This window comes from Seriola lalandi, unplaced genomic scaffold, assembly GCF_002814215.2.
Source record: "Seriola lalandi dorsalis isolate HSWRI2012SDOR001 ecotype SW California unplaced genomic scaffold, Sedor1 jcf7180002054561, whole genome shotgun sequence".
Lineage (NCBI taxonomy): Eukaryota > Metazoa > Chordata > Actinopteri > Carangiformes > Carangidae > Seriola > Seriola lalandi.
In genome coordinates, this window is record NW_019525114.1 from 1,609,221 (window position 1) to 1,636,563 (window position 27,343).

The window sequence follows — 27,343 nt, forward strand, 5'->3', positions numbered from 1 at the left end:
CGAGCATTGTCAACCTTTGTTTTTACCTTGAACCATTAACAGTTCTTTGCTGTGGTTGTGGAGACGGCACATAAGAGATGGGTGACGCGATTTTCCGCCTAACATTTCAAATGTAAGATGAGTCACTACACAACACTAAGTTTATCCAACAGCTGTTGAAATCACAAACTCCAGCACACCATCTGTTACTCTGTTACTTTTCCTGAACAAGCTTCATACCTCATTATGACACAGAGCTGCTTCGGTCACCTTGGGGCCTGAACATTTAACATGACTTTAGTGCTGCGTCACATAAATAGGTCAAACAACAAATTACCGGACTGCTGTGTGCAAAATCACGACACTGGTTTTATGTTGCAATATGGCATTTGAGGGATTAATTGTGCCGTTTCGATTGAAGCGCTGGCTGAAAGCTTGTTTTCAAAGTTGTTTCTCAGGATCTGGTGAATCAGTGGCCACAAACGAGCCTTTTTTCACAGTGACACAACTTAAACAACTTTATACAACTGCTCCTCAAGCTCATCTATCCCAACAGATGTGCTAGTTTGCAATTTGAATGATGCCATATGCAGCTCATGGAGCTGGATGCTATAAAAGGTTTTACTGGTTCAGTGTTTTTAAAAGAAGTTTCATGTTTTTAACTGTAAAAGTTTCAGTTTAAAGAGAAACATGTGAAATTGTGATTTAACTTTTGAGAGACTTGAAGTCCATTCTGTCTATCGCTGGTTTCATGTTTCAGATTGAGATGTTTTATTAGTTATATCGATTGTTTGATTTCCTAGAAGCCGGAGTCAAAATATGTTAAGCCATAGTAAACACACTGTGGAAGTTGATGTTCTGGCCTCTTCGGTACATCTAGCGCCAACACATATTCTACCTTTTATGAAGCTTATAATGTTCAGATTTTGTTTAAATGTTCTGAGAGGTGTTCATTTAACCATTCGTTTGTTTTTGATGTTTTAGTTAGTTGTGTTGTTGTACTAGATTCTATGGAAAGTGTTCCTAATATTGGGTAAAAAAGTAGAAACCCCTCTCGATATAATGCAGTCCAGTTCAACACCACTGCAAACTACAACCTCGATCAGAAACGTATAGTTAAATGAATACCTTTCTGATAGTGACAATCAAAACTGAACATTATTATTTTTGTAAAGGTTGAATTAATGACCGAGCTGTTCAATTTTTTATATATATATATATATATATATATATATATTCTGCCAGCAAACCTTTTCAATTCAGTAGCATGCAATGAATTAAGTCATTTTGACAATGTGAGAATGCAGCTGAGTGAACTTAAAGGTGACATCAGATCTTCCTTTCACTGAAGTATAGCGTTTGCACAGAAATTCAGTGAACTCAAGTGTTGGGTTATTATATCACTGCTTCCTATAGATTACCCTTTCTTCATCACTTCTTTGCAGCAACTCTACCTCAGTTTAGAGGCCATGTGCTGAATATTCATCAGACTGTATGTGTCATTTCTCAAGGGGTTGGTTTACACTCTTATATCGTCTGAATGCAGGAGGGATTCTTGTAACCTTGTTCTGCAGGCACTAATTCACACATAATCCAAGTCTAGGACAGCAGTCAGTTGTTTGCTTCTGCATACCAATCGCCTCTGTAAGAAGTGTTGGATTTGGACAGCAGCAGACTTGAGGACACCTTCAGTGAGATTTTGTTGGCTGTATAAAGCTGATAGTCCTATCATAAACAACTCTGAGCCGCCAACACTGGGCCTCCAGAGCAAGTGTGAATGGTTTTCAAACACTCTGTTATAGTGTTTCTTGGAGGTATAATGAAATGTGTTCACTCCGTGTCCTTCATATGCATCCACTGTACACTTTCGCTCCATTTCAAATGCTAAAGAAATGGGATTTCAGATGTCAAATGAAGTTCAGATGTTTTGAGGGGGTTTTCTTAAACAAGTATAATTACTGAGTTTTCTTCTTTCTTTGTTTCTTCTGTTTCTGCAGTCATATTTTCCCCACTCTCACAAATGCCTTTTGTTGGTAAATGTTGGTTGAAAAAACAACGTGTTAATACATTTAAGGCTTTTGAAAATCAAAGACAAACCTCTTGTGTTCAGATGCATAAAGTCTGTAACCTGTGTGTCAATTTATATCAATATGTTTATTTATATATTAGGGAAGGGCTTTGTCTGTATAAATACAACTTTGTCAGGACTGTATGTAATTAAAGTTAATAGTACTTTCCTTTACTTACCTGTAGCTTTTGGGTCGTGGTTTGTGTTTGCACTCATGGCAGCGGTGTCGATTGTTTGTCATGTAAGAATTGTGATCACTGTGTGGCTGAAACACAAGAAAAACTGTCAAGGCTGTGCGTGTGTAGTTGGGCAGCCATTTTCAGATCTCTCCAGAGATCTATCTAATCTCTCTAGTTTGATAGCCAGATAGATTAGCTAGCGGCTAAGCGACTTTTGGACACCACTGTGTATAAGTTTTTATGTAGTTCATTTGGAGATCCCTCCACAGTCACATAGTCACTGTCACATGACTCAACTTCTGTAACTGTAACTCTGTAATGCTGGGGTCACGAGAACCTGGGAGAACCAAAAATGGGGTCATGGGCCAGAAAAGGTTGAGAACCCCTTCCCTGGAGGTTCTCCTCAAGTGTCACCTATGTCGCGTTATGACATCAGCCTGTCAAAGTGGGGATGCCTTGACTCCTGTGTGACCCACACAGACAGTTGGAGACATGCTGGGACACTGTACTGTATATGGGAATGTGAAATCCCACCTAGTGGCTGACTCTGCCCAACTGCCTGTGGAGTCAAGTGGCAGAAATTTAACTGCTCATGATCCAAACATAGACAGGAGCAGAATGTCTGTGCATCAAACTGTTAAGCTGATGCACATATCTGTAAATCTCTTTCATGCCACAAACTCTTAAAACTTATGTTCTGCAAGGCGTTTCTCAGTAGGTGTCTGGTTGATAACTACCAGCAAAAGACTGAAAGTAAACTTCAAACTCAACATTGACGGTGTGCTTTATTTAATAATCTGAAAAACAATCTGAAAAACCTCTCCAGAAAGTTAATGAGACACAGAATTTGTTTTAGCAAAGCCCTCAGCTGTGGGCAGTAAACTGGAGATGACTTTGACCTACTGACTGTCGAGACCTTCAGGTCGGGTACCAGTGGATGGCAATGACTGAAAAACTGTTAGTTAGTTAGGGAAAATTTCATCTTTGAGTTAGTTGAGTAATTATTTTAGTATCTGCAGAGCTGAGCGTCATATCAAGATTATGGCCATAAGGCTTTTTACACGGTCCTTTAAATTTTTAACACCATAAGAGGAACACTGAAAAATGTGAAAAAGAATATCTGAACTTGAACATCTACAACTCATCAAAAAAATAATAGGCTCCTGCTAAATCCTTTGTTAGTCATGGGAAGCCAGTTGGGAAAGTCATATTCCTCAATGAAATGTGGCACAGTGTTGAAATCTTTAATGTCAGAATTGCAGGATGATCTTAAGAGTTCCATTCGTATTTTTCTGTGATGTCAAATCCCCGGACAGTCTGTTTTTAGAAACAGATTTCAGACTTCACTTCATTCATTCTTGTAATATGGCACAAAAAATTTAAATATTGGGTTATTTTTTAGACAGCACCCCTGTGCTTGAGACAGTACGTACAGTATACAGCATATTATGGCTGTTCTTATAGTTATGCCCAAGTTAGTTAGCAGGTATATAAAATAAGCAATGTATCAATGTAAAGCAGGTCATAAAATAAAAATAAAAAATCTTTTAAAGCTTATTTTTATTTTTATTTTTCTTCTTCTTGTTTTGATTTTGTCAGGAATTAATCAAAATTAAAACGTGACAACCTTTTAACCTTTTTAACTCATCTATGCTAAATAAATAATTAGATTCATAAAGCTGCCTAACACCTATACTGCTATTTTTCTTAAAGTAAAATTAGTAAATTAAACATTCATGAAGCTGAAAAATGTACTAATACCAGTCAGTGCTGGTGTTGGTCTCTCTCAGTAAATGATGCTACAGTTGTATCACTTGTTGACATCGTTGTGCATGAAGGTTTCAGTCACACCAGTTACATGCTCTTCTTGTTCTTTGTTATTTGATTCATTCAATGAGAATTATTCACACGGGAAATTTGCTGTTTAAAAAAAAATAAAAACTCTGACTTACTTCCAATTCTTCGTCGTCTAGTTTTCAGCTGCGCGTCTCCGGCTTGTACTCTTCACCCTATCCAATATTTCAAAGGCGACACCCCTTTATGTTCGGTGATAAAATTTTGGAGTGCATAAAAACCCATACGTGGCTGAAATGTGATTGGTAAAAACCCATATTACAGCAGTGGTAAAGGGTGGTGGTTCATCTTACCCATCCCTATGAAAGCGATCACTTTGCACTTGGCCCTGGAAATACATTATGACTGTTCATTTAATCTGGTATCAGACACATCCAGTCGACAGTTTTCCGCCATTACTGTTGACAATATAAAAACAGCAGCAGCATCATATATTATATCAAGAATCAAGATCACATTGTCAGATTTATATGAAACTATGATGGATTTTAGCAAAATATCTTGCGTGTCAATCGTAGTAGTGATGGATGTTACTGTACTTGATGTTCATAGTTGAGACTTTATGATTCATGGTTCCACAATAACCATGTACAGTAATTTCCGACATGCAAGAGTCAAAGCATCTAACCAAAAGCTTTTGACTGGCAGCTTCACAAGGTCTCTGGTAATATGATCACTCTACTATGGACTTTATTGGACAGTAAACATTAACATGAGACATTTTATTTGGTAAAATAATCTCTGGTTGATATAAATGAATTGGCTGTTCCAATTAGCCTCCAAAAGTATCAACGGAAATTCGCTCAGCATGCCTGTGGTATTCAGAGAGTCACATTGGGTCCGTGGTGGCATTATAAAAAGATGGTTGCTCATGATGGTGGTGGCGGTGTGTCGTACTCAATGTACTGAGCAGGATTTCCTGTTCATATTGTCAGAGGTTAAACAAGCATGATTTGTCCAGACAGTTTGAATAGTCACCCCGACCTCATAAAAACGACTGTGGCGTAACTGGGAGAAAGGCCTGATGACAAGAGTGGAGAATAAACACAAATATCACCCCTGACCTGGAAGAGTAAAGGAGGTAAGCACTCTTACATAAAACAAGTGCATTTACTACTGAGCCAAATTTTATCAGAGGAACGTTGCTGCTGTACTTCACCCTTACCAGCGAATATAATGTTATCAGGCATCTTGGCTGCGTGTTTAGTGAAGAGGTTATATCCAGCAGCGATGTCACATATGTACACTATGGACTTGATTTGTGTTGGCCTTGTCAGTACAGTATAATATATAGTAAAATGTGAATGTGTGTATGAGTCTTTCTTCCAGATCTATGCATAGTTGTTTAGGTGAAATCTCTTCCTTTAATGTTTATTTGACCATAAATATAAAAACGATTAATTTAACAGTTGCAGCCGAGGATCCTTTTATAGACAATTTACTGGGAGCTCACTCGGATATATATGGAAAAGCAATGAAAATGGGCACTCATTTCATAAAGGCTTAATGTAGGACTCCAATGTGCGTGGTGTCATGTGCTCAGATACTGGAGCCATGTGAGGCTGGAAACGCATGCTGGAAACATTTGTTGCTGTAATGATGGCTACTGAGTTTGTTTCTGTCTGTGTGAAGCTAGTGAAGAATATTTGCTAAGTAATTGATAAAAGCAAATTCAGGGACCAAATAAGTTTAAAAAAAATAAATAAAAAAAAGCACATTACACAGATGTCACACTGTTGATTTATTGCAGTTAAGAGCTTAAACATTTGACACATCTTTGTCAAACAGTTATTTATGATGACAGGGTAACAATCATAAATGAGGAGCATTTCAAATAAATTAAATAAGCTAGTATTTAGACTATTTTTATATGATTTTATCTTCACTATTGCATAACAATATAGCACCATTTCAATGCAGTCTTTGCTGTCAACTAAAACATTCTACTTCCTTACTTTCCACAATATCTCAGTAAGAGGAAAAGCTGCATGAAACCTTCAGGCCTTTTTAATCTGTGGAGAAAAAACAGAGAGAAAAATAATCATTGTAAGAATAAATCACAACATGCACTCCTGAGGAAAACAAACAATATTCGAGTTAAATCTTACCTCTAACAGTAAGTTTAGTGGAACACTCAGCTTTGCCGAAAGAGTTGACTGCGACTACCTTATATTCACCGCTGTCGTTTGGTCGGACTCTGAGGATATACATGGAGCACACACCAAATGAATTGGTGATGTAGTAGTTGTTGTCTGAGTTGATGCAGACGTCGTTCAGGTACCAGGATACACTGGGCGTAGGGCATCCTCGGACAGCGCATGTCATGAAAAGTTGGTAACCTTTAGGTGGTGTGTGGACTTTCAGAGGGACCAAGATGGATGGAGGCCTCTCAAAGCAGACATCTGCCGAATTAGCTCCATTTGAAGCTATTTGAACTGAAACGAAAAATAAAAGAAAATTAATTTTTAGGTTACCTGATAATCATATCAACAAGGATCGAAACATATTCAGGATATTCATTTTTACTACTCGGATTTCATACAGCAGGGTCGAGCAAACACTCATTGAACTGATTATAAATTTTAAAATGCAAGACTATTGATGGGGAGCGCACAAGTCTATTAAAAACTAAAAATCCCATGGAAACAAGTGCAGCAGCGTGGGTACTTTATCAAAACAAAATTTTGTCCATATCCATAAAATTCACCAACACTCTCTCCATGTCATCTTTGCAACTTCTATGACCAAGCGTAAGTGAAGAGGACCTCCTCTGTGACGCACCTCTGTTGCTATTGGCGCCCCATGTAGGTGACTGAGATGGATCTGAGGGGCCCATGTCGTTCTTGGCGTAGATCCGGAAATGATACTCTATCCCAGGAAGGATGTTGTTGACTGTGTATGTGTGAGCGAAGAGGCGGTCTGCTACAGTCTTCCACACTCTGGTGTTGGAGTCGCGTTGAGACACCATATAGTACAGGCGGTCATCGAGCTCCTCGTCTGGAGAGGGAGCCCATGATACCACCACTTTGCCATAGACTGTTTGCTCCAACTCCACTGGCCCTGGAGTCTTGGGTTCGTCTAGCAACAAGTACAATAGGACGCAGATCATGTTACTGAGATATTGTCCTGTATTTCCCCCTTTTTGGAGCAATTTTCATTAATTTCTTTTTAATTTTGCTACAGTGGATCCTTATGTAATCTTGTCTTACTCAGGAGGCATTTCACTCTTATGAGGGTTTTTGTCAGGGTTGCATTTTAATTTAACAGCTGTTATAAGTTAATCACATCCTATTACTGCGTAGCACTTGGTAATAATTATGTTTCTAATTCCGCCTAGAAGCGTTCAGTGTTAATTAGGGTTTTACACTGGGTTGCCAATACATTTGTGTGTTATTGGCATTTAATTGACAAAATATTACCCACCTACTGTTGTCCAGTGTTAATATGATGTTCCCTGACCAGATGAACACAATGCAATTAAATTAGCTTCTAATTTAACAGATGAATTCCTCATTTAAAGACCTGTGGATTGTACAATACAAGCACAGAATAACTGCCAGCAACAGTTTCAATACAAATATTTTAATACTGTTCTTACTACTTTTTTGCACTAATCTTATGTAACACCTCACAGTGTTACTCGTGCTTACCTGTGACTCTAACCTCAATGTCAAATGAAGCCTCACCCACAGAGTTTTTGGCTTTGATAGTGTAGATGCCTGAATCTGACCGCTTTGATGAGGGAATAACAAGCTGAGACATTCCCTCTGTATTGACGATATTAAACCACGGAGATATTGGCTCATCGTCTTTCAGCCAGGTGATCTGAGGTGGAGGTTCAGCCTGCAGATATCAATGTCAGATAAATGAGATAAACTATGAGACATATGCAGTCATGTCACATTGTGGTAAACTCATCACTCAGAAATATGACATGGCTGGAATGAGGGTATACAATCCAGTATGTGGAACTGATTGAAAAGACAGTTTTAAAATTTATACCAAGAAGGAAGAACTCTGTATGCAAACCAGATTTTAGGTTTATTCATACCTCATAGCAAATTTTGACGCGAGCAGAATTTCCTGCTCTGACAACAATGAAGTCCTCTGGGTCTTTAAAATGAGGTCTCACTGGATGGAAAACACATAAAGCATGAAATGTTGACAGGAAACCAACAATGTGCGGGACAACAACAAATTTAAATCATTAATATGCATAGCAAAAGTGCTTAGAACTTACTGTTGGGATTCTTTGCACACACCATTGCAGATGGAGGGCTCGGATCTCCAGATCCAGACTCATTGATTGCTGAAACCCTGAACTCGTAGTCTGTTCCCTCAGTGATATCTTTAACTGCATACTTCACATCTAGAAATAGGATGAAATTTGCAGCAAGGAAAAGTCAGGAAAAAGAAGAACATTTTTTTTTCTCTTATCAAAGTGCTTTTATTTCTGACAAACCCTCGATCGGTTCATTAAGTGCATTCAGGGCAATCCACTGATGTGTGTCCTTCTTCCGTTTCTCCACTTGATAACCAATAATCGGTACTCCTCTGTCGTCCTCTGGAGGCGTCCAGGTCAAATTGATACAGGTCTTAGAGGCACTGACCACTTTGGGGGCACCAGGTGGACCGGAGAGTACTAAGGAATGACAAGTAGTCTAATTAATCAAGTAAGATCATTAGTAATAATTAAGAAGTAATTAAAGACATGGAATAAATCGAACACATCTGCATGTTATTACTTCAGGATATTGCAGACAGTTCCTCTTGTAGATGGAAAAAACTATTATAGCAATGATAAAAGAGGGGCTTTCAACTGCAGCTAAATAGTGTTGATGATAAACAGTTTGAAACAATCAAAAAAAGCCTATCCAAACGCATTTCCATTTATTACAACCTGAGGGAGATTAACATGGTTTTGCTGAGGAATGCTTTTTCCTGCGCTCACTCATTATGCCAGCCATAATGCTATCAGCTGTCTCCAGGGCGTCGCTGAGACCCTCAGGGTTTTCTGCGTAGATGCGGTAGTTGTATTTCTTTCCATGAGTCACATTCCTGTCTCTGAAGGAGGTCCTGTCAGCGGAGACATCCCCAAGTTTCGCCCACAGAGCCTGTCCTGCCTGCTGCCGCTCTATAATATAGTTGGTGACAGCTGAGCCGCCGTCGTCTTTGGGCGGGTTCCATTTGATCTCAATTATAGATGAGGTGGTTTCGACAGTCTCCACTGGACCCTCTGGTGGGCCTGGACGATCTGTTTGAAAAACACGCTGTTAAATTTTAAATGTAGTAAAACAAAAATGATTCGTAGTAAAGTGCAAGGCTCTCAGTATTTTTGAACTTTTCTTATTAGATTCCTCTTTTTTGTACCGAGCACAATAAGCTGAGATGTGGCCTCCACGGCCCCAAATGGGTTTTTGAGTTGAATCTTTATTTCCCCTGTGTCTGTCCGCAGGCAGTCTCTGAGCAGCAGCCGGCTGTGATTGGGCTCCCTCACGATCTTAACTCCTCCTCCATCTTTAATCTCAGTGCCATCCTTAAACCAACTGACCACCAAAGACTCCTGAGGAGCAAAGGGCATCTTGAAAGCTGCGTTCTGCCCAACTCTTACTACCACAGGTTTGGAGAACTTGTGAAGGTCGTCCGGGTCAAATTCAGGTACATCTAAAAAGCACAAAGCATAATTAAATTCAATGCACAGGTACAGTTGTGTCATTTCACACTCCTGGTGCAAAAAGGAGGAAATAAATCCTACCTCCAACAGTGACCTTTCCTTGTGTACTATGTTCCCCTGATACAAAACGATAAAGTCCAGAGTCGTCATCCATGCATCTCTTAATTGTCAGTTTGTGAGAACTTCCATCTTTGGCGATGTTGACCGCATGACCTGAGTTTAACTAGCAAATCAAAATTGAAAGTCAGACCTTAGTATTTTTTTTTACTAAATTACAAAATGAAAAAAAGGAAAATAAATTACCTGTGATTCCATAGACACAAAACACTTAATAGTTGTATGTTTGTAATGTTGGCAATGTAGTGTAAAAGCTTGTCTTACTGTTGCACTCAGTTACTCTAAATGAAAGTGTGAGATAAATTCTCAAAATGTAAAACATGCAAATTGAAGTTATTCATAGACTTTACCTGCTCTCCATCTTTGAACCAGGAGCCATCACATTCCATGTTCATCTTCACATTCAATTCAGCCGGCTTTTCACGAAGAGCGTAAATATCAGAGAGTCCACAGGTAATTCCAGGCTCTGGGCAACAACAGAAAAACAGAGTGACTCTACACTTTGCATATTCACGGGATTCAGCTTTCAGTTTAGGACTACTGAATAAAAGTACACAAGAATGAGCGAATTACTTACGCACATGCTTCTAATTTCTACTCAGCAATATGTTTGTTGAAATAAAGTAGTTAAATGGTTCATCAAGATTAAGGATTTCCTGTGAAGAATGTCATGGTTGTGTTTTGCATAAAGAAAAAGCTTAATGATGTTATATGCTTTGAAAGGTTTGTGATATAATTTCCGGACCTTCAAGGCATTGTGCAGCGCATCAAAGTCAGGAGAGGGAACTACATCATCTAGTAACTAATCCAGTGGATGGCTTCTATATTAGATCAGTGTTAGCTGGTTAGAAAGTTTATGTTAAACAGAAGTTACAGTACAAAGCAAGTTAATGACATCAAAAGCAAGTACAATTACAAACAGCAAACATAAAGCTTTGCAAACAGAGACAAGAGTCTCATTTGTTCTGTGTGGGTCTTTGGTTCAGTAGTATGTTAAGGCAGTGTATTAAGAATGTGCTTCCACATGCTGGTTATAAAGGAATTTGATGTGTTATTTCACACCTTCCCATTAATGTATTGATATTTGACTAAAAGAGAAACTACTGTGAATTTGCAGGATTAAGATGTTACAGAGAACAGAATAATTTCTTCAGATTCTGAAAAGAAATTATTCGAATAAATTATTTTGTTAATTTTAAAACTCTAAAGCAAATAAAAAGTTATTGTTATTAGTCTATGATTAGTCTTCTAATATCTATACTACTGTTCTACTTTTTCAGCGTTGAATATCTGGCATACCACTTCCTGCATCTGCATGTGGTTGACCAAGTTTTCCACCGCCACTGGCATCTCCAGCTGAGTGGATAATAGCAATAACAACAGTAAGTCATTTAAACTTGATTCAGTAAATTACTCCCGCAATTTTCTATGCTCCACTGTTGTCTCTCTTACCACTTCCCGAATCTCCAGCTGCTGCTGATGTTTTGTCTGAGTGACCTATCAGCGATCACAGACAGCATGAAAACATTTTAGATTTTTTTTTTTTTTGTATTAGTTGGAATCAGCACCACTCAGTATTTGGATAATCGGATGTTTCTAAGGCTGTTTAAGTGTAAGAAAGTCATCTGGCTAGTTCAATAGCAAACTGCTGACACTACAGCGCTCCTGTCAGTCGCTTCAGGATCACAGTCTCATGTGATTTACATTAGAATTAAAATTAAAATTGGGCGAAACATAACAAAGCACTGGTTCGGTTCTAAAGCAGAAATCAGTGTCTTTACCATAACGAGTTGATGCATCTCAGTAAGTAAATATGATGTAAGCTTTAAAGGGTTTATTGTTTCAATATACACCTTTTTTTTTACCAGCATATTTCAGAATAAGACATCACAGCCCCAAAAGACAAAACTGACATTTAGTCATCCAGCAAGACGCAGATCACAGTACACGACTGTGTACAACATGTCACCCTGTCTGTCTAGCCATGCTAAGAATATTGTCAAGTAAATCTGAATCAGCGAAAATACCGTTACAAAATATTTGACTGTAAAGAGGCAGCCAATCACATACTGAGCTGACAACACAACACAACATAAAATAAAGTCCAAACGTTACACTGACCTCAACATTTTGATCCACAGGCTTTTATCACAGTAAACGCCATGAAAATAAACAAACTGACAACTGAAGACATTATAAGTCTAAAAACTGTCATATTCAACTTTGACTGCATGCAGAGGTTAACAAAACCATTCAAGCTTCTTACCTGTGCCCGATCCATCCGCAGCCGCAGGATCCACTGCAGCTGACTCATTTGCTGTTTCTATGAACCGTTGAAACAAATAATCATAGCAAGTATTACATGGAAAATAATGCAATTAAGGTTCCCATTATTGTCATTTGTAGGGCTACACTTACCAAGTATTTTTGTTATTGAGTAATCTTGATTATATTTTTCTTTTATTGATAGATTCCTTTTTTTGGCTTTGAAATGTCGGAAAGTAATACAAATGTCTTGTCATGCCTAAGGTGACGTCTTCAAATGTCTTGTTTGGTCCAACCAACAGTCCCAAACGCAAAGATATTTACTTTACTTTCTCTTGTGTCAAAGAAAAGCATAAAACCCCCATATCTGAGAAGCTGAAAGGTGTTGTGAAATGTTTGTCATTCAGCTAAGAAAATTACAGAAATGATTATTTGATTTTCAACATAGTTTCCAATTAACTGATCGATTTATTGGTTAATCATTGTAGTATAAGCAATCAATTATTTATAAACCAATTTCTTTGACCACTGTCATAAATAAATAAATAAATAAATATTAATGTCAAAGATTTTGTTTTGATTTTCGTTTTGTTTATTACATTAGCATCGATGGACCTCTGTCTTGAATTCCTAAAAATCAGGAGTTTGGATTCATAACGACCCACAGTCATGGCTTTGTTGTTTGTGAATTCTACACCATGTATAATAAACCTTACAGGCGACGATCTTACTTGGCAAAGAGTCTTTGGCTGCCTTAGATGCAGCTGGAGCTTTAGTAGGTGCAGGAGCTCCAGGGGTTTCAGGTGGAGGTGGAGGTGCAGCTGCCGCAGCTTCTTTAGCAGCTTTAATCTGTTCTTTTATTTCTTCTCTCTCCTTCTCTAATTTTGCTTGTTGCTCTTGGGCAATCTTCTGCAAGTCCACTCCAGATCCTCCTGCCCTCGTTGTTTTCCTCGCTGATTTTTTGCCTTTTTGCGCGTCTTTGTCAGCTGATTGGGAAAAAATATGAGCTTTGCAGTGAGCGTGCACTTTAAAACTCCACTATAACGTAAAAAGCAATAATTGGTCAGACAAATCAGGCAGTTCAGTTCTCTCATTGTTATTTGATATCAAATTGTTATTATTATTATTGTTATTATTATTATCCATTATTGATTATACAGTTAGTCTTTTGATGGAGTATATCTTACCTTCAACAACAAGCCATGCATTGCAAGACTTTATTCCTGCGCAGGCAGAGTAAATTCCTTTGTCTACCACCATGCAGTCCTTGACCACCAGCCTGTGAATGAGCTTGTCCTCTGAGACCTCAATATCGTATTTATCCCCTTGTTCCAGTGGCAAATTCTTGCCAAACCACAAAATCCTGGAGAAGGGATTTGACAGGACACACTCAAACACAGCATCCTCTCTCTCCATTGCCTTCACTTCCTGAAGTTTCACCAAGAAATCGACCTGGGGGACTGAAAAATAACAACTGATTAGTTTGATGATTATTAAAACGTAGCTGATACAATTTATTTAAATTTGAGCAATTTTGTCTCATGCAACAAAAATATTGTCTTCTTTGCTTTAATTAAGGCTACTAATTTGCCGTGTGTGCGAGTGTAGAACGTACTTTTAAATTCAGTGGAAAACATATTCACATCCTCTACGTCCAACTGGTACAGCCCAGCATCTTCTGGCATAAGGTCCCTCATACTGAAAATATACTTTCTCCCCACTCTTCTAAGGCAGTGCTTCATCTTATCCCCCAACTCCTTTGTGTATGGAATCATTTCACCATCCTGCAGGGGAAATATACAATGTAATTTACTTCTGGTATGGTTGACATCTAGGATGACTCCCACTGATTTCTTTCCCTAACCCATTATGCAATATTGTTTGTACACTAACCTTGTATAGGAAGATCGAACTGCTTTGGTCAAGAAGATCCATGTCAATCTCGAAGGATGCAGTACCATCTGCATTGACCTGAATAGGTCTCAGGTTAGACAGGCTTTTGATGAACTGGGGCAAAAACAAAACCAGAAATGAGTGTCGAGCAGAAAGCAAATGGACATTATTTCAAATTAATGGTTACAGAAATTTTCCTTTGAACCACAGCAAAGAGCTTTTCTTTAGAAATAATCTGTTTGTAACATCTCAGAATAAAAGCAAACAAATGAATATGCAAATATCACAAATCCCTCACCGCAGCTTGTTCTTCCTCCCTTTCCTTCTTCATTTCATTCAGTTTCTTGAGCATCCAGCGAAAGTCGGTGACTCCAAACTCTGAACAGATTTTCTCATAGTCTTTCTTATCAGCACTAATTAACAGCTCCCAAAATTTCGGATCAATCTCCCCTTCTTTTTTCTCAGGTGGCTCAGACTTGGGACGGATTTTACTAGAAATTAAAATGGGGTTAATCAGTTAAACGGTCTTGTAAATCAGTGGAGGACATCATCAACATAGAAACTTTAACCCACCTTTTCCTTTTTAATACCTTCTTAAAGTCCCCATCAGTGGCTTCTGCTGTTTGTTGCTGGGCTTTGTTCTTTTTGTAACCAACTGAAAGCAGACATGAAGGTACTTCAGTTATTATACAGTCATGTAATTACACAGTATACAGAGGGACTGCAGAGTGGTAAGTACTGGAATGAGTGTAATACACTTAAGGGTATGAAGAGGAGAAGTATGAAATTTGGATACAAATATGTTCATTTTAAAGTAGATCTGGGATAATGCTTGTGGTCTATTAAATTACTTTCTATTGCATTACTTCAATGAATATATGATAGCAGGCAAGCAGCCCTTACCTTCAATAACATTCAGAATAACTGTGACCATGGCTTGTCCAAATTCATTTGTGGCAAAGCATTTATAGGTATCAGCTTGTTCTGGCGTAACATTTGGCATCTGAAAGATAGAGAGACAAGACAAGCTAAATATAATGGATCCAGTGGGTGAAGTAGTCTGTGGTAGTAGCATTGTCTCTAAGTTTTATAGTAGTTGATTTTCAAATCGCAGTGATTTGATTTTAAAATGTTGTTGCTCACCCTTAAGACCTTAAACTGCCTCATTCCTAAATATTTGTTCTGATTTATTGACCTGGTCTGTGTCATTGAGATCTGCGGGTGAAGCCCTGCTTAGTTACTTCCAGGTCACGGTTTGTGACAAAGGGTGACCAGGCTTTCGCTATTAGTAGCTCTCTGCCGTAACTCAGACACAAGTCTTTTGCTGCTTTTATATCTCTTCGTCAAACTTTTCTCTGTGTGAAAGCTTTTGGAAATGTTTAACATAGATTTTTATTTATACTGTTTTATTCCTGTTCATTTGATCTTATTTATTTTATTGTTTTTACCGCATCAGTGCTCATCTGCTTCTTTTTGCACTTTGTAACACTGTTAAGAAAAGTGCTATAAAAAGATTATTATTATTATTGTTATTATTATTATTATTATGTAGCAGTGGTTCCCAACCGTGTCTCATTCCCAGTGTGTTAGATGTTATTTAGCACAATTGATTTAGGTTTGTTTCAGTTTGAATTTGCACTTCTACCATAGAGTGGAGGAAGTAAGACTTTTTACTTTTCTCTTTATTTCAACTTCTGTTCATTTGCTAACTAGTTTTTACCAAGTTATAATTTTTGTTTTTTTCCAGATTAGCTGAGCTACTTCACAATCTCTTCCTGTACCGCCTGGCAACTGCAGATGTACTCACTATGGTTCAAGTGCCACAGGTTGGAAATCACTGCCACAACGTATCCAGTGAACTATAATAGAAATAGATTCATATCCCTTTGTGACACATTGCACATGGCAGACCAGTTTGATTAAAACACTGTAGACCAGTTACAGCTGGTCTGCACATTTCATAGATAGATGGCCTCCTCATGTGTGACTGCATGGCTTTTACTTTACATTTTCAGCCTCAAGCAGCAGTGAGTTTGACAGGATACAGGGGTGGACATGTTTAATGAAACTGACTTTTGTTGAGTGTGCTCCTCTCAGGATGAGTTAAATCGACTTATTGTAGAAAATGTAATTAGCAAAGCGAGGCGATGGGTCGGAAATTTGAATGACCTTGATGTTATCAAATCATTATTTCTTCTTCTTTCTTCTCTCTTCTTCTCTTTCTATTTATATATGTTCCTCTATGCTATTTCTATAAGTCCTTTGCATCAGCATGTGGCTGTTTAGTATCACTGCAATTTGATAGCCCGTATCACTTGCCTCAAATGTATGCTCATTGGAATTGGGATCGTATTTAGTCTGGTATCTTGATGTATCAGACACGTCTCCGTTATTTCTGCTCCATGTTACAGTCGGCTTTGGGTCTCCGGTGACAATGGCTTTAAAAAAAGCAAATTTTCCTGTAAAACAAAACAAAAGCCACATTTAGTTCACCTTCTATTCTTATCCTTTTGGAAATATGATTATTGATTTGTAATATACTCTGTAATTACACAGAATGCCTGATACTTGTCTGACACCACCACATTGTGATTACAAACAGTTGAGAATTATTATTATATAGGGTAACATCATAGTTGTTTGTGGTTCTCTTGTCTTGTCGCTCCTCCTGGTTTTAAATCAAAGTTGGTTTGTGTTTGTGAGTCTGGGTGTTGAATGGCAGGGCTCTGCTCCGGCTGGCCTCACACAAACTTCATGCATCTAATCCCTTATGCAGAGTGATGTAAATTCCACCTTGAAATATTTTGTGATATTAATGTTAAACATGATTCTTTGACTATCAGTCCTACCCTCTTGGATGGTCAAAGCAATTGGCTTGCGGGTGAAGTCCGGATGGGTCTTTCCCTCTGGAAGCGTCTCAATAAACTGTGTAATCATCACCCCGGGGACCTTAGATTTTTTCTTGATCCCCACTGTGGGCATTGGAAAATGAAGTCAGTGACGATACATTTGACACTTGAAAAGACCATGATCATATCCAGCCTTTAAGATCTGTTGTTTTATAATCAAATCATCACTCACATAAACCATGCAGAGACTCATTCTAATACGGGACATATTAGAATGTTACATGTTACTCAGTTTATCGTCATTTACATCTAGACAGTACATATATGGCTCTGGTGTAGATGGCTGTCTTGTGTCAATGGACATTTACATTTCAACAGTTTCCTCGGGAATCCATGCCTGAAATCCAACCCCGGAACAGATATGTAGTGATGTACATACATATCCACGCACAATATATATGTACGCTCATACATTATATTAATAAATGCATTGCATATCAGTTCTTCATGCCTTCGTGTGCAGTAGGGAGAGAAAAAAAACAGGTGTTGTTTGGGCTTTTCTGTTGTCCCCTAAGCCTACCTTCTTTACCATTGCAAATCTCTGCATCAGGACCTGATAAGGCACATGTTAAAGAGCATATACAGCACATGTCAGCATTGGATTATGGATTAGACTAAAATCATTAAACTGTGGGACAGAAAATAAAATGCTAAAAAAGCATTTGGTGTGCTGAATGGCTTCATTGTGAAAATTGCCAGATGAGGCTTAATCACATCAACACAGGTGAAACAATGAAACATTTTAAGCATTTCTTTAAACATTGTCCATGTCAGATTGCAGCAGTACACACAATGATGTGTTTTATGTAATTAATCATTGCACAGAAATACGTATGTGTGCGGATAATGTGTGATTGTGATGCTCATGCTTCCTCTGCTGCTCTTATGAGCTCCTGCTGGCCTAGAATAGACTATTTGTATGTGCTGTTGTACAGTCTAGATATGGCTGCTGATGGGCAAATTGCAGAACTTTCTCAATAAAATAAGTCTAATTTGAATAATATTACATTCCAAGTCTGAAAGCCTAAGCTAAAATTTGTGAGATGGAGACTTCACATTAGCAAGTAATCTAGAAATCCACAAATAATGCAAACAGTTAATCGATATATTCACTATTTCCTTCAGAGTTATTCATTAATAGAGCTCCCTGCCGACCTCTTTCTCTCAATTTTGTTAGACTCTGATCTGGAAATGTGTCATCTTATTACTTTCTCATAGTCTGTTAAGAAGATCAATGAAAATCACAAGATTAATAGGATCAACTGCATCCTAACTTCCTAAATTGTCTGATTAGGTAGGGTACTACAAATAATGAAATTTTGATAGAAAAAAAAACTGGATTCAAGTTCCCTTTGGATTTGAGGTTGGTAATATCCAATAATTCTTTCAGAAGATTCTCTTTCATTTTCTCTCCCTCCAGGTTTAGATTACAGGTTTTATTTGGTTTTCTTGTCACCTCCCTGTTGCTAATGGATCTTCAGAGTTTGGAATAAAAGAACAGAAATAAACATCCCATACTAGCTTGTTATTGGATGTTCTTCTTTGAAGCTTTCTGTAGAAAATAAGATCACTCCTTAATGCTCACCTTGGCCAGTGGCTGTCCCACCCGTCACTTTTGATCTTCTAAACATTGCGGGTCCTTTGATTCGGGATGGATTTAGCAAGATTTCCCCAACTGCAATAGATGAGAGGGGAGTTAAGTACAATAATTACAGCTCTACTGATCTATTCAAATAGCAGGAAAGACTTTCTTGTTTCTTATTCTTTCAGAATACAATTAATAATTCACCGGTGGCTTTCAAGTGTTATATTATAGAAAAGACAGTATTTGTTTAAGGATTCAGTGTAGGCAGAAGCCCTGAGAGCCTCCACTGATGCCAAGAAAGTTATTTTGGACAAGTTTTGTGAGGTCTGATTTGAATTAACCTTGACAGATTCTTTATTGGGTTATGTAAGTGCAGTGCACTCTCCCAGTATGATTATTTTATATTGAAATATTGTGGAAATTATGCAAAATGGCAAACCTCCTTGAGTAATGCTAGGCTTAGTTAAATTTGTATTAATTGCTGTGATTTGGAAGATCACAGGTTCCTGGAGGGACTGATTATTTGAATAGAGTTTTTCAAAAAAAAAAAGTTGCAGCCTTGCCAAAAACAGGCACAAAAGTAAATGTTTGACTTTGTTTAAAAAAAGGTCTACCAAGCATTACCTTTGATTCAACTCCCATAATTCAACTGCAGACGCTCAGTATGTTGTAAAAGACACATAAATCTGTGGCTGCGTGCCATGCAGCTGCTTGCTGTATACTGAGGGTTATCACATTCCCTAAAAATAAAATCCTCTTAAAATTAGAAGCGCAGTGTAGGATTTCAACCTCATGATGTAATTCCTCACCAGGCTTGAACTATCATTATTCAAGAGTTTTTGTTATCTTTTTAAGCTGCAACACGCTGGCTTGATGTTCAAATGATTACATGCTTATAAATTAACATTTTTTATGATCTGTCAGTTCCATTCGTACCAGGGATCTCTACTTGTACATAGCAATCTTTCGTTACCCACATGGTTACTAAATTTAGAATGACAAATGTCACTTCACTGAAATAGATGGATGGAACATTAATTGTAATGGATTCTGTGTTGCTCTGGCTTAAGGGGATTTGCAGAAATGTCACTGTTTGTTTAGAAAACCAACTACATGCAATGCATATATTACCTTCACATGACTGTGGTATCTAATTGTAAAAAAAAAAAAAAAGAAAAAGCCTCCATCCAATGTGTGCATGTTGCACCCTAACTCTGTGTAAGGCACAGTCACACCATACCATAATACCGTAACATTTATAATTCTCATCGATACTGATTCTAATAAATATACTGTCGTCTAAAATGACAAAAAACTGAAAACAATGAAATGAAATAAAAGACAACGAAATACTGTGAACACATTGTCTATAGCACAATATATGACTAAAAGTTATTTGCTCTTACAGGGAAAATGTATTTACTTTACACTTGGTGAGCACCTCCCAGTACTTTGAATTCATCATCTTTAGCAAGATCATGTAATGTTTACTAACAAGACTTATCAGTCTAATTAAAATAAATTAAGCATTTCTTATGCTGGTCTTGAATCTAACAATTTAACAAGTTAGCCAGCCTTTTCATAGCCTCGTGTATAACTGTCAGAAATTGGCACTGATGGTTAAAGGTACCCAGCAACACCATGCAGCAATGTTTTTTTTCTGTGTTGGAGCCTATTTTGGTTTCAAATCTTTTAAAGTAAGAAAATAAATCGACTTTGCAAATGTATTATGAGAAAGAAAATGCAACCTACTTGTTTGTCAAGGACTCAAGGACATACACAATACATTTTGGTGAGTAACACTTATTGTAAACGGAAACATTGTTTGCAAGAAAACTCCGCAGGGCACCTTTAACTGGAAGTTGATCTTTGCCTTCTGAGTAAGGTTTGCTAACAGTTTGTCAAATGGTAGCCACTGATAACACGAGTCCTCGTATTAGAATAACCTACCTAACCTAGAGCATCAGGCTATTTCCTTTTAAAGGTTGAATGTCATAATATGTAGGCAATTAGGGTCAGATTGTCAAGACCATCAATCAATATGGTAAACCTCCCAAAACCAAGCAGTAGAGAGGAAAATACAGGAAAAAAAAAACTTTCCCTCACTTTATCTGAGGTAAATTGCATCGCATGACTCAATAATTTACATCTCAATCACAGTTTATGTTTAAATGTAAGTTCCATGGTGAAAGTGACTGACAACACGCAGGGCATCGCCTGGAGCTAGAATATATTTTCTGGCAGCTGCAAGAATTTCCTGTTATTCCCTGCACTGTTTGTTGACCCAGGTCCTTGGTTCATAGCTGTGGTTTAGAGATGCTCATGCTCCAAAATATTGATTATAGTCTGCACAACATAGAAAGCTACTATATATTTTGTAACTGTATTATAGAAAATTGATTAAAACTGTCAGCGACTCATTCCCATTGCAGACTGGATCTGCTCTTCAGATGTTTAACTGAATAAATGTGACGCACTGGTTGGGATAATTAAACTAAACTACTAAACTAAATGAAACTAAGTGTTGCTGATGCTGTCCTAGCTCTGTCACTGTTTGCTCTGAAACAATTTTCCTTATCACAACACCAGTTAGAACTATAACTAATAGCCCTACCACTCATCACCATAGGCTGTACATCTATTTGTGCCCGACTGGACCAAACTATTTGAGGTGTCTGCACATGCACAGTAGTGAGAATGTATGACTGTATGACACAATCCCAATGGTCATTGGGCCGCAGAGTTATGTATCTCTGCTCTAATAGCAGAGCAGGGTGTAAAAGCAGTGCAGCAGTCACCTTAGGTTGTAAAGCTCCTTATACCTCAAGGTAAATAGGCGAACAAACAGATACACAGGCTGACTGACATGGCTGAATGACCGACTGACCAACTAACCGACTAACCGACTAACTAACTGACTTCATTGCCTTTAGCTCTATGCGATGGTTGAAAAGCTTTTGTAGCTTCCCGCCATGAATTAGCAGTATACCGTTGTTTTAGAACTAAATATTTTATTCAAGCAAACAGCTGTCAACCACCATATTGTCAGGTAATTGAATTAGATGTCAGGTAATTGAATTAGATGTCAGGTAATTGAATTAGATGTATGGGGAGAAATGGTCTGGTGTCATTAGAAAATGAATTTCAATCATTTGTATTTGAAGCTGAATTTGAATTGTGAGATCTGAATGTGGAAGTACATGGAGAGTTGAATTTTTCAGTCAGGATCAAATACAGTTTCAGAGCAAATATATTCAATTACATTCAGATTCAATACATTAAATTTACAGGAGTTTATTTGAATCCAGCTCCAACCTAATGAATTCGATTTCAAATTTTGCTATACAGATTCCCTTTTTCAGTGCAAGTTAAACACTACAAATTCAAATTATGTGATTCAAATTCTGTTTTTTAATGCAATCATTCAAGTTGAGCAATTCAAAGATAAATGATCGAAATTCAGTTCAGACTCCACTGTATTTCAGCCCATAAAGGTACCTCTGGTTTAAGTTTTAAATTTTTCATCAACTCTCCTGAATGAACAATAACATGATATTTTTCAGCTTTATTCCATGTTCTACAAAAATGTTGAGAAACCGTTACAGTATTGTTGATAAAATGGACATGTTAATCTGTCAGATGTTTAAATACTCAGAGCCTCTCTCATGTATAGTATTTGCACAAACCCTGCACCGCCTGGTATAGGCGCGTGATATTCTAGGGTGTCGATGGTCCGCGGCTGTTGGAAGACGAGAAAAGTGGATTGTCATATGATAGGTCACATGCCACATAAAACTGTGAACATCCCACCTCGAACATCTTAATATGCTTGTAAATCACTGGTGACATGATGAGTGAGTCATACTGCAGTGAAACCTGCTCAGTAGATCACCTCATTCTGGTGTTCTGAGGTTAAAAAAAAGACATGTAATTGATTGTTATTACACCCCAACGCTTGATAAGTCATAGTTGGTTTGTCAATACAGCAAAGAGTCAGAGTTTAAATCATTTTATGTATAACAGAAAAATTGTTGGGGTTAATATGCTGCAACTATACTTAGGGTAAATATGATGAGCACTTCCCTTGGTTAAAAATCGTGTGCTATTTAATTAAACTTTTTTTTTTTTTTTTTTTTTTCAAACCACTGTGAGCTCTAAAATCCAGGTTGTACAAAGTTCAATTTTGTGTGCTCAATATTCATTGGAGCTACACTCACTGCACTGCTTAAAACTTGTTCTGTGTACTTGGCTTCTGACATGATCCTACACTAACTGCCTCCTTGCAGTGAGAGTTGGTTTTTATGGGTTTCATGTGACCAGCATTGAAATACAGCTCTGGACAGTATACTCAGAGACTGAGAGCATCATAAAAGTGATTAAAAGCAAGTCGCTACTAAGGGCATGTTCAGAAAGCATGTGGCTATCTACGGAGTTGACATTGATGCTGAGCATGTGCAGTAGCTGAGAGTGGCAGCTTTGCTTAATTTGGGTTATTACCAGGCCCTCTTTTGCCCTAGTTGTAGAAAGATCTTTTTCAGCACTATCAAAAACTGGAGAAACAAGTGGAAAGAGGAAGCAGGAACTGGGCAGTGTTGTTGTGAATTTAAAACTGACAGATAAGAGTTTTTAAAAGGATGCTCCTAAAAAATAGTTTAAAAAAAAAAGAAAAAACTTAGGTGAGTAAAGAAGACTAGCCAAGAAGTTGTCAAAAGACTGTAGTTGTTAGTGGTCTGTTAAAAAGCTTATATGTTTGTTAGATAACTATCTGTGTCTGAAAGAACAGATATATAATTATATTGATGAAATATTTTAAAGTTGCCAAATTGACAAAATGAACTGCGCATAAGATATTTTCAAACTTTATTTGAACTGCTTTTAGTGTCCTTAGTGTATATTTGCATTTTCAACTCTATAGGAAATTACACAGACAACCCTATGACTTCTAATTTAAATTTAAACCACAGACTTAATTAATTTTATTAATACAAAACAAAAAAAGTACAAATCTGTGTAAACATTAGAGCAACAAAACTGGTGATAAAAATAATGTGAATAATGGAAGACTGAAATACTGCACTGTTACTCATCAGCTCACTTGCTAAAACAAGGCAGCTCAATTGTGTTTATAGGCAAACACTATCCACAGTTTGCCACATTAACTCTGCTCCCCTGGGACTACATGTTAAGAGTGAATCAGTCACAGGATTAGTTCAGTGTTAAAGACTATAACCAACTCTCAATACTTAGCACCTCCATCTAAGCTTGGTGCTGAATGTAAGATGAATGATGAACTTACCTCAGTACTCCTGTGATCCTCTTGAGTGGTTCTGCTTCCCAGTCTGATATTTGAGTGTTGCCTCCCTGCTCTACAAGCTATTAAATCCTTACAGGAATGCCAACGACTCTGCGACAAGCACCCACGTTGTCAGACATGGTGCCTGCCAAGAGAGGGGATTGCTTTTTTGTTTTTGGCATAAATCACAACCTCCAGCAAGGTGGGAGGAGGAAAAGCCAAGGTTGGCTACAAGCCTCACACCGGGATGACCATGACCATGGCTTCCTGTTGACAAATGCATGAGCTTCTTCAGGAGGTGTAGCCTAAATGAGATGTATTTTCTGTCTGAAGAATAGAATTAAGCCATTTTTTGTTATGATTTCTGAACATAGGCCCTCTATTGTCCACTATAATGTGTGTGTGAAATTTTATTTTTGAGAGGACTGTGTTTTGTGATATTTTCTCCTCATGATTGGTATCCTGATTCCCCACATTATGATTTACAACTTTTGCAGATCGTTTTCACTCCCCGACTACTGGAAATGAAGAGGTCAAGTATAGATTTGTACTTGACTTTTGTCAGTGACAGTTATGTCAGTCAGTATTGTTGTACTTGGACTGTGGAGCTGAAAGTAAGAACAAGTCTGAAGTCAGAGCTTAGTGTTGACAGCCAAGTCTGCTCGTGTTGACACTCTTATGAAAATACGAGAACAACAAAACATTAGATTAACGTTTAGATGCACTAATGACTCCTATTGACACCAACTAAAAATACAGTGTGTTTATTGAGGGGACTCTGAGCAGTCTTGAATACCAAGTGTAAACATAATACATGGTTAACAGTGTGAGCACAGGAAGCGTTTAATCTCTTAATTGTCATTTGGTCACAGACTCTCTGGTCATGTTGAAGTTAATGTGCTACTTTAAGGTAGTACGGGTTTATGGATACTCAGTTGAGATCAGTTGTGTATTTACTTGCTTCACATCAAGTTAGAGATATATCCAATCAGCATCATGTCTGAGCTGAAATCAACAACAACAAAGAAAAAACTCACTTGGTGAACCTTCACTACTAATAATAAAGCAGGAGAAAAATTGTTATTGCTGAGGCGGTTGCCAACATGTAATAAAGGCCAGCTGTAAAGCAGCTATAACCAATTCCTAGCTCAGTACCAGGTGCACTTGAAGCTGCTCTGTAAGTATTATTAAGGATAAAAACTACAGTTTAACTGAAAGTAATTTAAATGTAAATTTGCCGCAAAGGAGGACTTAGTCATATATTTTATGACTCAAGGTAATCTATAAAAGACCAGCCTCACTGTTGGCATTAAAACGGTATGGAGAAAAACAAAGGAAGCACATACCCTCTAAATTCTTTGTACCTACTGGAAACAGATTGCGCATCCCCTTGTATTTAATTTGGGCTATCTCCACTTTATTAGCCCGACCAGCTGTGAACAAGCGTATAGGCTGATAATTGTTGTTTTAATAGATGGGAGAAATAAAATTGTGTAATGATGATGAATATGTCACCCGTCTTGAGTTAAGATAAGCTGTGCCAAGACTGTTAATAGCGGTTGTGGAGAAACGTCAACACATCAGCCAATGAAGACAGCTCTCTTTATTCCTTCAGCTTTTCTCTGTAAATCTGCTTCAGTAAACACTATTAAAAAAGAAGTGCGATAGAGTGGGAGTTTCTCTGAGGAGTTACAGTTGTGTCTTTTTCCAACAAGTTGTTGCTTCTCTGCCACTGGCAAGCTGAACTTTCTTACTTTGCAGGTTGGATTCACTGGTAACATGATTTATGTTCATATTGCAACTTTGCTTGAGCACAGAGAAACAATCATCAGCATTAATTCTGAGTATAAAAATCACAGGAATACTGCTGAATATGAATCCACAGCACCATCCCACTGACAGATAATTTGGCGTGACTGCTTCAGAGCCGCACCAGCCTTATGAGGAGAAAGAAAAATAATTTTAAATAACTAAATTTATAAATAAATTAAGTTGTTGTTATGATTAACAAGGACTTTTACTGGTTATTTTTAAGAATTTCAAAATGAGAAATGTACTGAGTATCTTTTGTACACACTTTGAAGGCATTTACTTACAGTACATGTCCTGAATCGTTCAGATTACTCATGGAGTCTGGCCTGCTGGCACCTTAAACCATAACCCAGTCATTGGTCTTAGTAATAACAAAGCTATGCTCAGTTTGAGCACGAATGTGTGTGTGTGTGGATATTTCAAGCAGTGTAATAAAAGTGGGTGCGTGGCACAGGAACTATGACTGTTCTCAGGCATGGGAAGCTGATATGAGAGGCTTGATGTTCTTAGAGGCATTTATTGCAAGGGGTCACTGAAGTCAGGAGCCTTGAATTCTGCCATACAAAACAATGACGAAACAGGCTTACATCACATAACCCCACGCAACATGTACAAAGGTAACTTCATCTGTGTGTTGGCACACTTTTTTTTTTTAATTTTTGTATTTATTTTCATTGTTAAAGCACACCACATTGATCCCATTCAGTTATAATAATTAAACTAAGATGAAATGGCTAAAAATGTCTAAGTTGTGAAAAAGCATCTTCAGCATCCATATGCTTATGTTGTCAAAGGAAGAAAGTGTCTTGTAATTTGGCAAATTAAAGGAAACCTATATATCTACAGCCAATATTATATTGACTTGCATGTAATGTTTTTCTTAGCATATCACTACAAAGTATTGCTCTGTACTTTTGGTATGGGGTGAGAGGCTTTTAAATGTCAAAGCCCATAGTAAACTCCCAGTCAAGAGTTGTGTCAATAATAACAGGATGCTATGTGGCTACTGATAATATTAGTGTGTCCCCGGACTTTACACAGGAAGATGTGCAGTTGTTTGCAAGGTTGCACTTAGTCATGCACATGAAATTTTATCATTTATGACTTTCCATAATAGACTCAGCGATATCCTCTGAAAGCGTGCAAACACATGCTCGCAGTAAAAGAGAAATTTGAAGCCATGTGACAGTTGGCAAAGCGGAAGCAGTGCATGTGAAGGGACAAAATGGAAAGGCACAATAAATGCCTCACGGTATACCACGGCTGTGTGCAAAACCCAATGTGATTGCAGCAAACAAGCCACTTCACAGTCAAATACTGGTTAAGTACAGGCAGAAAATGATGTACCTCAGTACTTGATCATTTCTAAATGTACAAAAACAAGGATCTAGTATATTTGAGGCCAAATAACAACATTTGGAACTTTATATTTGTGCTATCTTTTTGTCCAAGCATGGATTTATATTTGGTGTTACAGAATGATGAATGGTTGGATTGTGCCTGAATGCAACAATAAATATAGACAGAGACAAGGCCAGTGCCTGAGTCTGTATATTGACATCTTGGAGCACAGAAGTTATGGCCAGGATATATTATTCCCTTTGTTTTTTTCTTTTTAGCCAGACTGCAGGTTAGAATGCAAGAAGCTCTATGGATGGTAATGATGGTCGGCCAGTACTACAATCTGGTTCAGACTGAAAAATATTTCAGCCGTG

The 27,343-nt window shown here is 37.7% G+C and overlaps 1 protein-coding gene across 3 annotated transcripts; it reads right to left on the reverse strand.

Annotated features, from left to right (window-relative positions):
- Window positions 1–5,808: 5,808 nt before the first annotated feature.
- On the reverse strand, window positions 5,809–23,959 carry LOC111662338 (immunoglobulin-like and fibronectin type III domain-containing protein 1). 3 transcript variants are annotated; one of them, XM_087176594.1, is made up of 26 exons: window positions 23,820–23,959; window positions 18,524–18,613; window positions 17,459–17,491; window positions 16,879–17,001; window positions 16,349–16,488; window positions 14,933–15,032; window positions 14,603–14,684; window positions 14,328–14,520; window positions 14,030–14,143; window positions 13,752–13,920; window positions 13,324–13,596; window positions 12,868–13,122; window positions 12,138–12,194; window positions 11,324–11,368; window positions 11,171–11,227; window positions 10,222–10,337; window positions 9,836–9,977; window positions 9,451–9,744; window positions 9,032–9,334; window positions 8,543–8,722; window positions 8,321–8,449; window positions 8,132–8,211; window positions 7,731–7,923; window positions 6,862–7,158; window positions 6,189–6,515; window positions 5,809–6,092 (listed from the first exon to the last, which is right to left on the reverse strand). In XM_087176594.1, exons 2-26 carry the CDS (start codon window positions 18,567–18,569, stop codon window positions 6,088–6,090), a joined length of 3,753 nt encoding a protein of 1,250 aa, XP_087032720.1. In that variant the 5' UTR covers window positions 18,570–18,613; window positions 23,820–23,959; the 3' UTR covers window positions 5,809–6,087. The 3 variants fall into 3 exon arrangements, with proteins under 3 accessions (XP_087032720.1, XP_087032721.1, XP_023271937.1); XM_087176595.1 differs by lacking the exon at window positions 17,459–17,491; XM_023416169.2 differs by lacking the exons at window positions 11,171–11,227; window positions 11,324–11,368 and having other exon boundaries at window positions 23,820–23,958.
- Between the last annotated feature and the right edge of the window lie 3,384 nt (window positions 23,960–27,343).

Bases quoted from the DNA above. Each gene is read 5' to 3' on its own strand.
- LOC111662338 (XM_087176594.1), bottom strand. From the start codon at position 18,569: ATGTTTAGAAGATCAAAAGTGACGGGTGGGACAGCCACTGGCCAAG. The intron at 11,228-11,323 runs GTAAGAGAGACA...TTATCCACTCAG, and splicing joins AGCTGGAGATTCGGGAAGTG to CTGGAGATGCCAGTGGCGGT. The intron at 10,338-11,170 runs GTATGCCAGATA...GTTGTTGCCCAG, and splicing joins ACATGCAGATGCAGGAAGTG to AGCCTGGAATTACCTGTGGA.